Raw genomic sequence first — 12,458 nt, forward strand, 5'->3', positions numbered from 1 at the left:
CGATTGAAAGAGAGATTGCTGGCTTCTTCCTCCTGGTATTAATGCATTAAAAGTCCTAATAACATAATAGTCTTGCCTCTGAGCATCTCTCAATTTCAACCCGCGGTGCCATTCACTGGGGGAAGACAATAAAACTCACCAATATGAATAATTTATTGGCATGTCTAGATGACAGCTGCCACGATAAGCAATCTCTTGTTATTTACTTGTCAACATGTGTAATTTGTTTTGAAAAAAACAGAGCAGTAAATGTCAGTGGCATTTCAGATGGTATTTAAATGATTTTCAATCAATAGGCACTATTGTGAATGGCTCCACACTCTCTCGTCGTGCTTTCTTTTGTTACAGAAAGGTTGAACGCATCAGTATAATGGCAGAAGTTTTCCATATTTCTAAGGCCCTGCCATTATTATTTTTTTAAGAAAAGAGGATTGAAGCTGATCAATAAGGAAGATTAGATAATGTCAGCCAAGTACAGTTGCTGGGGTCAGTACTTTAGGTTTCATCAAGCAAATGGAAATGAAGTCAGTAAACTCTGGCTCTAATTTATGTTTAGGAAAGTTACTGCCTTTTCCTTTAAAAAACAAAACAAAAACAAATTACAGATCCCTGACCATGGGTGCGATATGTGCCTGGTAAATGGCACCACTCACCATCTTGTCTGCAGCATGGACAGGATAAATATTTTACCCCTTCTAAATAAGCAGCTAACATTACTTGGAGGGAGGGAGGCAGGGGCTCTTTAGCTTTTGCTTGTAGAAGACGGGGGGGGGGGATGGGGATGATTTGGCCACAGAGTATCAGACTAGGAGAGCAGGGTTCAAATCCCTCCTCAGCAGGTTTTTACATTTTGAAATATGGCAACCCTAATATAAATGCAATTAAAGAATTAGGCAACCCTAATATAAATGCAATTAAAGAATTACATAAATGGTGGGGCAAAGTCAGGAGTTGGCACTTCTGGGTTTCATTAAATCTTGCCCTCTAAATGTCCTGTAAGTCAGTGATTCCTCTAATACAGTGGTACCTCAGGTTACAAACACCTCGGGTTACAGACTCCGCTAACCCAGAAGTAGTACCTCGGGTTAAGAACTTTACCTCAGGATGAGAACAGAAATCGTGAGCCAGCGGCGCGGTGGCAGTGGGAGGCCCCATTAGCTAAAGTGGTACCTCAGGTTAAGAATGGTTTCAGATTAAGAACAGACTACCGGAACGAATTAAGTTCTTAACCAGAGGTACCACTGTATATGTATATGATATTGTTGCAAGCCACTCTGGATGCCATAGAAGCCACGTGGCACAGTCAGTTTCTCACTTTGCTTTCACAATATGCAAGGACATATTTTAAGGAGCAGAAGTCCTGCTTCAAAAAGCTATTTTCAAGTTACTTTAGGCAAGGGCTGTGGCACCAACATGACTCTGCAGAATAACTCCTTGTGCACAGTACAATGGAGAATTCATGTATTCTGTGTATTCATAGGTACTCCCTCCGCTGAACTCCTGAATTGAAGGAGGTCTGGCTAGATGACCCTCAGGGTCCCTTCCATCTCTGCAATTCTATGTTTATAAGTGAATGGGGGAGCTTTAAGTCTGGAACTCCCATGAAAGCAAGGAATTGTGAGCGTGAGGCAAAGCAGCCCTTGGGGCTCCATGATTCAGCTCAACACCCACCAGTCAACTTCTTTTGTCCCCCATTCACTACAGGGAAACTGTAAAAAGTGGCTATAACTTTTTTACTTTTGACAGAATAGATGAAATTTGCAGACATAACAGCCCCTGCAGAGCAGACAAATAGGTCCAGCAGAGGCTTTTGTGTCTGATATCTGTAAAGTTTGGGCTTTTTTTTTTTTCTTAAGGAAAAATTGATAACTTTTGAATTTGGAGCAGAATTAAATGAACATGAAATGAAAAAAAAAGTCTGATTTACCAAAATACCTGGGTGAAGACTAAGCAAGTGGCCTTACCAATAGTCCCACTCCTCTTAATCCTGGAATAGCCCACTCTCGGGGGCCACCAGGGGGCGCATCGGAAGATGGCTGACAATAACATCTCTCCGACCCACACGAGGTAATTTGGAGGCTATGATGGGGGTAATTAGCCTCCTTACCCCCCCCCCCCAGGATGGTGGTGTGGGGACTGCCCTTGCCTGCTGTGCCCTACACCACCCCCGAATTTGTGGGGGTGGGGGCACTAGGCACAAAGCCCTCCTGTGGGATTCCGGCACTCCTGGACGCCGTCCCTGATCCGCGCCACTAGCTGCAAGAACTTCAAAAGAAACAATTTGGATGAAGCTAATTGCACATATTTCAACAAAGAAGGGGGAGTAAAAGACTGCTAACAGAAGAGATCTCTGATAAAACAAGACAAGAATAAATCATGAGAAGATACGCCAAGATACGGTATGGCAAATGACTGATGGGGGAGGGGGAAAAACTTTCCTTTCTTTCCTTATGTGATTAAACCAGAATTCCCTCCCCTCACGAGTCATAAATGTCATTTTAAGGACTTAAGCTGTGGATTTAAGACTGTGGAGATAAACTTTCGAACCAAAGCATGTTTTAAGAAGAGCGTGGAATGTACAAGAGCTCTGGAATGACGCAGTTAAAATTGCCGTCGCCATATTGGGAAGTTCTGTCGGAGGTTTTGAGTCTGGGAGGAGAAATAGAGAAATAGAGCTGCTTTTATACTGTGGGTGAAACTCCTCAGAGGGACTCAAGAGCGACAGTTTTGCGAGATAATGATGGAAAGAGTGATGTTATCTATGAAGGTGATGATATATGAAAACCATCTCGATTTGAGGATTGGAAGAACGGAAAAATTCACACAGGAATTTTGGTGTTTATCGGCTTAAGGAGACTATCAGAAGAGATCATAAAGAAAAAAGAGAAAATATATGAACAAGATGTGATGTGGAAACAGCAAGATAAGACTGGATAGAATTATGAACTTTGTTTGGACTGATTTGGTCTGATTTGGACATTAATGCAGTAGCAAGAAGATGATCAGAATCCCCCTTCGCATCTTGAAATATGGGTCCCCCCAACAAAATTTAAAATTCGGCTTTGTAATTCGGAACTTATGTGATGTGATTTAATTTGATTTGATTGGCCGGTTAATAAAAATTATTTATATATAAAAAAGGAATAGCCCACTCTCCCCCATTGTCTTTCACCCAAAGAGAGCCCCACACTCTACCAACACACTGGGTGCCTCCAGACTGCCATTATTTGTGAGAGGGGCTCAAGTGCATACCGTAAATTTAGGTTTGCATAACTGAAATGGATTGCACTGATTTTAACAACCGAATTCAATCCTGCACTGATTTTTTGAATTCTGAGCAACGTCAGTATACAATAAACACAATCTGAATCTAATCATAATCATGTGGATCAATCAAGAAATTTGTTTTAGGACTGAGATCAAGTTTTATGTTTCAAAGATGCTTTATGTTTTATGTTTCAAAGAAGCTTTAATATTTCATGCTTTTGCTTTTCATTCTCTAGTATTTCAACAGAGAGCTTGAGCTTTTCAATATGCTTCAAAGCCAGAACGCTTCATTCCACATCTCCTGTTTGGGATATATTGTATGCGGGAAAGCCACTTGAGAAATATCTGAAATATACACACACATCTGAGGAAACCGTGCTCAGGCAAATGGTCTTTGTAAAAAATTCCCTTCAGAATAGCCTCAGAGCAGGTGTTTGGTACCTGAATTTTTATGAGTAATTAGATGTAGACTTACCCTTGGGTTCTATCCCCCCAGCCCTGGTTAGAAGTAGAAATAACTGGGATTTGATGCTACCCTAGATATGGTAATTTTGTGTACACAGAAAGAAGAACAGCTGTTTCCTAGCTGCCTATGCCTCAATAAAGTTTTTATGTAATCATAAAGCTTCAAAAGATTTTATGGACATCAACTCTATAAATTTTAAAAGCATCAAAGCAAAGAACATTTTTAATTTTCAGAGTACTTTTTCGAACAGAGTACTTTGCTTAAGCAAAAAACAACAGCACACCCTACAAGTACTAGGGTGTTCATTCCCATTACACAGAATAATTCACAGACCTCTACTTGCTTCTCAAAAAGTAATAATGTATTTTGGTTAACATGGTATGGTGTGCAGATTTTCCATGTATTACGGACCAAGACTACTATAATAACTTCTACTTGAACAAACAGTAACCGGCGCAAAGGCCACAAGTAGAAGTGGGCTTCTTACAGGAGCACAAATAGGACTTGAGTGAACGGTCACTGCAGATATAGTTAGATGTCTCACATCTGGATCCTGAACATCTCTTCACATCAATACATGTGACAGCAGCAACCAACAGCGCCAGAGTAATGTTGTGCATTATGCAATTATAATTTAGAATATGCACAGAGATCCGTTGTAGGCCCACTGAGGATGTGCAGCCACTGTGAAGGATGATTGTACCCTAATTGTCTTAGAAGTCAGGAATGATCTAAAGAGGATACATATTATAAGTGTCATGAGTAAGCATTAGCATAACTTTTTGAGATGTAGATTACCCTTTTCTAATATAGAGCTCCGATAAAACCAAAGCATGTGCAGATATGAGATCTCTGAAACTGAAATGGATGCAAGACAATTACATAAAATTATTCAGGCCCTATGCCAACTGGTGGCAGATAAAGAAAGCTAAACAACCTGAATGCTGAAATATAAGTGCCATTTACAGTGAGGCAAGAATACCATAATGTGCTATGATATTATATGCCTGTGGCCATTCATAACACTATGGGTTCAAAATAAAAGATAATAGTAAATTAGCCTCTGTATACGCAAACGGAAATTTGTACCCAACAGATTATTATATCGTGTTGCAGACAATCTTCTGTTATAGGGGCAGGTTAAAACTTTAGAAACACGGAGCCAGTCTTTTCAAAATACGTACTTGTATTGGAAATAAAATTCTCTGGAGTGAGTGGGGCTATAAGATAAGGAGCTTGGATGCTTCTCTCAATTTTGTCAGAAAGCAAATCCTAAAGACAAACATCAAATCTGTGTCCAATGGGCTTCCCTACAGTCAGCAGAGATTTAACTGTAAAAACCAGGATCCCAGAAAGTCAGCTATGTCCAGTTTTGTTGAGCATTTTACATAGACTCATAGACTTGGATGCAGGATTATTTTGCCCAACGTGGGACTCAAACTCTGAGATGAAGAGTTTCACGCTCTACCAACTGAGCTATCTGAAAAAGCTTACCAGTCACCACTCTTCTTGAAATGAAGCTAAACCACAATCAGGTGCACACCTTTTGCAAATAAATCCCACTGAATTCAGCTAAATTTGAGAAATCATTCCCAAAATCAGGCTGGTAAGGATGGATTGACCTGTACCTTTACTGCTCTCACATTTTTGTGTGTGTTTGGTGCTCTAGACACATGCTCTAGACAAGGTACATGTTTTAAGGTTCATTTGCAGTAATGCACTTAATGGTATCCTACCTCTTAGAAGAATCAGTCACTTTAACTACTTTTTGTTATCATGGTATCTATTAGGAGATTACTAAACTGTCTGTAAGTGAACCCTTTAACAACCCTACCCTGTATGTTGAAACAACATGGAAATCTACTTGTATTTGTGGTGACTGCTTTAGAAAGTATGTAGAGGCAATGTTGTTTATTTCTTGCCTTGATCATTTTTAAACGGCTTTATGGCTCATATATGTACCAACATGGATACATAAGGTATGGGCCCAATTAAAGCTTCAGAGTAAGAGTTGCAATTTAGAAAACCGTTGATATGCTGCCATGACAGTGTTCTTTTACTATTTTTTGGTTTGGGCTTTAAGAGAGGCTGTGTAATATGCTGGGAGCTGCATTCCTTGTAACACCAGGTGCCAGTTTCAGATACTGAACTTAAAGGCCTTCAATGGCCTGTTCTTGGCAGATACTCAATTCTTGTGACTAATATCAGCCTGTACAGATTGCTAGGCAATTCTACTGCGTTTCATTGAATTCTAGCAAGAACTATAGTCATTTACACAGGGGACTTGTTGACTATATCTGTTAAGTCATTAATTGTGAGTTAGGATGGCCATAAAAGCCTAGATGATGGACTGGAATTCAGAGTGTATTTTATGGAGAGAGTAGTCCAGGTGGTGTGGTTTGATATTTTACATCCTTTTCAGCATTCTGACTCGAGTCAATGAAAAAGTGCGTCTGCAGTCTGTTTAAGACAAATCTGTCAATAAGCAAACAATACAGCTAGAAGCTGCCCGAGTGTTTGTTACACTTTGACCCTTCCCATTGATCTCAGTCTCCCAGGTTTGAAACGATTCTTAAAGGCTTTCAGAGAAAGGCTATTTAAGCTGCAAGCATTTCCTAAACGTTTAGCTGGTACTGTTACACAGCTTTATTATTTTAACAATCTAAGTGCTCTCTTAATGTCAAAATTATAAAATGCCGTGAAATGATTTGAGTCACACATGCTATAGTTACTGGCCTGGCAAGAGCACATGCGGAAACAGCTGCCAGCTTAACCTGTCTGACACTATGAGCAGTGATAGCAGCAACAGTTTGTTGCCCAGCTCCTACTAGGCCCATACCATTTCAGCAATGGCAGCAGACTGCCTGAGTTGAGTTCCCTGTTCTGTAGCGGGCAGGGCAAAGGAAACACTTTTTTGGGTTGCAGTTGTTGCTTTTCAGAAAACCACCTTCTGTGTGTAAGGGTTTGCTGGAGATAAGAATTCAGCAGGAATGGGCAGTTAATCTGGACCCCTGCTTTGGGATTTTCACAGTGGTTTGGAGCGGCATTTACCTCAGCATTATCTTCTAGAATGATGAGCCCAAGCGACTTTGCATTCCCCCTTCCTTGTTTATCTGTATATGTACAGGGTGGGAGCTAGAGGTCTTTTAGTGGGTGGCAGTTTGAGCAAAAACATGAAGCTGGAGACAGATTAAGCTAGTCATTCTTAAATTTCATTAAAATCCGTGCAGCAAGTTAGTCAAAGCTTGAATTCCATGAGGCGAAAGTGTGACCTCTGGATCCAGCCCCATGATTTTGCTCAAACTAAATGAGACACATAATATTTCTGTAATTTGCCTTTTAAAAATATATTTCATTGCTCTACTTTTGTACTTTTTACTAAACTTCTAATTTGAATTTATGTTGTCTATGATAGCAGGGGAAGCATCTTGACTGGGGACTTTGAGAGAACAATAACAAGCCATGGAGGAGAAAGAAGCACTTTGCTGTAAACAAATGGAGACAAGACATGCTTCTTTCAGATGTAACATTTCTACAAGAATTAAAAACACACAAAACCCTGCAAGCTTCTCTTTGAAATCTACCACAGATATAAAACTACGCTTTTGATACTGCGTTCCCACATGAAAATCCATGTATGCAAAACTGTAAAAAGTGTATAAATAAAATACCTTATCTCCCCAAATTGTGAGCGGGTGAATAGTATAACTAGAACAGATAAGGAGAAACCTATGGCTGCTTGTATTATGAGCTGAGGACATGAACTCTAATCCTTTAATTACACAACATATAATTAACTACATATTAAAATTAGTAAGCACTAATTTCCTGCCGTCTGTACACTGAATTGCAGAGTAAAAAGATTTTCCAATATATTTTGGTAGCATAAGTTCATAATTTGAATGCAGCACTAGTTGCTAAGTCCTTGGCACATGAAAATATAATAAAAATATTTTGTATGTTGAATGGTTGCTTCTAGTTATTACTCATACCTCTAATTCTAGCTCCTCTCTGTCCATTTCTTGATGAATGCCTCCCATATAATCATTTGGGTCATAGTATTCGTGCCCTGATGAATGCCTGGGAAAATAAAGCACAGTTTAGGTTATCACTCCCTATTCTAATTAACATATTAATCCTCCCCCAGCCTCATGGCAGATCATCACTAACATGTCACACATACATCAAGACTGATGCGCTGCGGGTGATCAATGGTGTTGAGGACGTAAGCTCATTAAACAACAGAGAAAACAAATATTTATTTTTTTAAAAAAACTGTCTCGCTGCCTTAACATATTGGCCAACCAGGCAGAGGTGGCCCACTAGAGAGACAGAGGGGAACATTTGTCAAAGACAGGTGATGGTATCAAAAAATGCTGTGGAGGTAAGGCTTGGGGGTGGCATGATGGACCCATGAAGGGGAAAAAATGAGGGCCAGAAAAAGAGGGATGGCAGAATAAGCATTAGCACACACATTTTATTATACAGGGTAGTGGTCATAGGTTCCCATGTTACACCTGAGCACAGGCTCCACACTTCTACTACTTCCACAGAGAAAACTCAGGGGGGAAACATACAGGCTGGTTTCCTAGCAACCACCTTTCCACGCGCCCTCTTATCACCTCAGGAACAGGAAAATATGCCAACATCCATCCTCCAATTCCCTCTGCCTCAGAGGTGGAGGGGAACCACAGTGAGCATGTGAGAAAAGAATGGTAACTTAATTAATAATTATTCTTTTTTCTTTCTTTCTTTTTTAAAAAAGCTGTCCTCAGAAAAGCAATATGGATACTGCACAATAATAGCATGAGAACATGACCCCCGGTGCCTAATCTCTGACAGAAATTGCACAAATATATCACCTTCCCAACCCCCAGCTTTGTAGCACATGCTCATTTGCCTGATTTCTGATTGTGAAAATAATGTTTTGTCTTTAATAATGATGTAAGGTTTTGTTTTTCTAAATGGATATATATTTATATGCAGAGGAAGTGGGCAACCAGGTTTTAATTCCGCTTTCAAAATATGGGAACTTGGGATGATAACTCAGTGAAATTGACTGTCAACAGGTCCACAGTTGTCGAAAAGAAGCAATATATAGTTAACATCTGGAATTCACTTCGTTGGGATATGGAGACGGCTATAGATGACGTTAAAAAGAACTAGGCAAATTCATTAGGCACCATAACAAAAGAAAACGAGTCTCTATGTTCAAGGATTCTATCTTTCTGAATACCAGATGTTGAGGACCATCTTCTCAAGTAGATTGAGAGGCTCCAACACGAGATCTTGATGTGCGATGTCGTAAGGAGCCAGGACTCTTGTTTATACATTGATGGGAGAGTTGGGACTCCTCTCTCTCTCTCTCTCTCTCTCTCTCTCTCCTTCCATGTAGTGGGATCCCATGCTGTGGGAGGGTACTGACTAGATTTGAAGGTCCCATGTGACTGTTCTATCTGCATGGGTGATTTATTCACAGAAGTCTCAAGCAGTTGGGATCTGTACAGAAGTGGAGTGTCTCTGCACGTGATGGGGGCCTAAGCTACCCAGTACTCTACAATTACTGACACTTCACTCTGCTATCAGCCTCCCCCAACCTGGTGCCCTACAGATATTTTGGACTACAGTTCCCATTAGCCACTTCCCAGCACTGTGGAAGGAGTCCAAGGGGGAGTGGCCACATTCTTAGGCTGAAACCATGTTGAAGCAAGAACACTATCCAAAGCTCCATTGGAAGGTCCTTCTTTTATTTCATTGCCAGTGCATGCACAAAAGTGGACATTGCTTTTTACCACTCATGCACCATCCTATCAGCAATGTCCTTGCCAGTTTCTGTGAACAAGATGGGAAGAGTTCCATCACAAATGGCACTCCACATTTGTTGTGGGAGAAAATGATTCTTGTACTATCTGTGTAGGTGGACTTGCAAATAAGTAAAGGGGTGTGTGTGTGTGTGTGTGTGTGTGTGTGTGTGTGTGTGTAACTTGCTAGTATAGAAGTTTCAGACTCCCATTAACAGTAATTAAAAATTGATTTTAAAAATTCCTTGACAACATTTTAAAGAAAGATCAGCCCTACAGAACAGCTTATTTGTGTAACATTGCCACGGGATTATAATAAAAGGTAATTAATACACTGAAAGAGAATGTAGTGGCTCCTAGCAATCTGCAATTTATGGCCACCATTAAAAAACGGATAAGATTGAACAGCAGCATTGTAAACAGGTAGCAGAGAGCACTGCCAGACACATACGCCATAGTCCAGATTTTAGGGGGAAGACCTGCAGCCCAAAAGGTCCCAGGTCCAATCCTTGGTTTTTCTAGTTGGGAGACCCAAGGCACCAGGCCTGGGAAATTTCTCTGCCGGAGACCCTGGAAAGCCATTGCTGCGGGCCAGAGTTCTAAGAAACTCTTTATTTATCTGTGGGTTCACTCAGCCTTTTCCTCCTCATCTAAAGGCATAGAGACTTGGCATAATTGTGCATGCAAAATTAGAAGTGAGCAGGTAGCCTCACAGCATTTTATTTTTAACTGTCTTGTTCATTTGGTTTCTCATTCACAATGCCAATGGGCCTGCAATTTCTCAACAGTCAAAGCTACTGCACTGATTCCACCATTTCGTGAAATTGGTTGAACATGAGGGACACAGACGAAAAAATTGCAGTGCTGAGTGTTCCCTGCCACTGGATTTGCCTAATCCCAGTTTTCCATTTTTCCTTCCAGCAGTCAGCATTCTGTGGCCATTGAGCATGCTCAGTCCTCCTGGGGTCCCTCCTTTCTTCCTTAGAGTGCCCCTGCCTAAATATATTTTTTTTGTACTTGGTTCCCCCATGTCTGCTGATACCCCCTTCTTGTGTCTGGGCAATGTTACTTTGGCAATAGCACTCACAGACTGAACATCAGAATTAGAGTGGATGGTTGCATAAAATCTTGCAGATATTTCAGTCCTAATGTTTTTGCTCCTGAAAATGGCAGTTTAGATCTTCATAATGATGTATGGTCGTTGTATATTTTCATCCCAAGTGTATGAAATCTAGCCCCACCCAATGCTTCAGTGTTTACTGCCTTTTAATGTAGCGAGGTGTGATTAAAATACTGGTACTTACTCCTCAGGTAAGAGATATGGGTCCAGTACTGAAACTGGTGGGGTAGGTGAGCTCATCTTGGTAAGAGCCATGATGTGTTCAAAGGTGATGTCAGTCTGGGTGCCCATATCCACCAGGAGACATTCATGAGTGGGGCTGAAGATCTTGCTGCGTGGCGCTCTCCTCAGGACCTGAACCACGATGGGATCTTTAGCTGTTTTGAAGGCTTCTACTGCTTGGTCATGGGTTGCTTTAGATAAATCTTTTCCATTTACCTGTGGGGGAAGAGGAAGAAAGGTGAGTCTCGTTTATCTAGCGTTCCCTTCATGTAAAACCATTCATGACATGAGCTTTGTTTTTGTAAGTGCTACTTGAAAGTAAGGCTGGAGCTCTGGATCACCCAACTCTAACCTGCTGTGCATTAGCAATGAGAAAGACAAGCAAGTACTTCATAGTGGGTGGTTAAATCTCTGCGGAACAAGAGACCACCTTTTGGTAACTTCAGAAAGTCACAGCCTGATTCACTTCCATTTGAAATCAGTTCAGGTGCAGTGTGGGCGTAAAAGAAAAAGAAAAAGTTCAGGATATTGGACTAAACTCTTATTGCAGTGTTGGGCACATCATCAAAGGCTCATAGTTTTAAACTGTATTATCACAGGGGCTTTGTTATAGCTCTGATCTACAGAAAAAGAACATGATACAGGAAGCAAAAGTGGCTACATCCATGAATCCACTAATAAACTCTTCAACTCCCTTCGCAACCTTGGGAATGCATTTCCTGACTGCTGAACACAAGCTTCTTAAATATTTAAAGTTATTCCCATCCTCTTAGCTGCTACTTGTAATAATGACTATATTAAAAACAGTTTCCATGGAGCAGAGAATGGGCCTAGACCATAAGGTGAAGTCCTACTACTGAAAGTAAGCTGATGGTATCTGGACAAGACAGTAATCTCTGCCATAACTTTAGGCCTTCTGCAGGTCCTTCATCTTGGCATGAATGTTTCCTAAGGCTACAGTTGTATGGAGGCTGGGATAAAGCAAAATGCAAAGGTGATTTAGCTGCCTTCTCCTATGCTCTGCTAGATTTGAGCCGGGGAGGTTCAAGTGAGGAAGAAGGAATGATCTTGCATTCTTCTGTCTCCTTGCCTGTTAAAAAATTAATGGTTTTGATGCTTTCCCTCCTATTGGAAACAAGAGAGAAAACCCACATGTGAAGGCATGTCAAGATGACTGGGAAGCCTTGGGAGCCATGACATGCCCCTAGGACACCTATTTTTTGGCACCTCCAATGTAAGAGCAGCAACGTCAATTGGGCCAGAGCTTTGGAACAGCTAGGTGTGTCAGAGAGGTTGGTTCCAGGGGTGACATGTCTCATTTCGCCACTTGAGACAAAACAATAAGTACTGCCTTGTCCTGCCACTGCCGAAATGGGAGCTGCTTCTCCACCACGAGGGTGCCACCTTGGGGGCTTCCAGCTGCCTGAGGCAGTGGCCTCATCCCACCCAATGGCTGGGCTGGCCCTGGTTGACTCCAGCACTGGATCTCTGCTGTGTCTCTGATGCTGGAGGGATAGATCCAATCTACTGTATGGCCTCTGGGACACACAGGATTGAGAAATGATGTAGAAAGAATAGTAAT

General features: G+C 41.2%; 1 protein-coding gene across 3 annotated transcripts in view; it reads right to left on the minus strand.

Moving 5' to 3' along the window:
• PDZRN3 (PDZ domain containing ring finger 3) overlaps positions 1-12,458 on the minus strand; it is a 184,693-nt gene that overhangs the window by 17,205 nt on the left and 155,030 nt on the right. For all 3 annotated transcript variants that reach the window (XM_081184003.1, XM_081184002.1, XM_081184004.1), the window contains 2 exons: positions 10,839-11,092; positions 7,726-7,813 (listed from right to left, as the gene is read on the minus strand). In XM_081184003.1, the coding sequence (XP_081040129.1) occupies positions 7,726-7,813; positions 10,839-11,092 (342 nt within the window). The remainder of the gene's footprint in view (positions 1-7,725; positions 7,814-10,838; positions 11,093-12,458) is intronic.

The sequence above is a fragment of the Podarcis bocagei genome (assembly GCF_964188305.1).
Source record: "Podarcis bocagei genome assembly, chromosome: 2".
Taxonomy (NCBI): domain Eukaryota; kingdom Metazoa; phylum Chordata; class Lepidosauria; order Squamata; family Lacertidae; genus Podarcis; species Podarcis bocagei.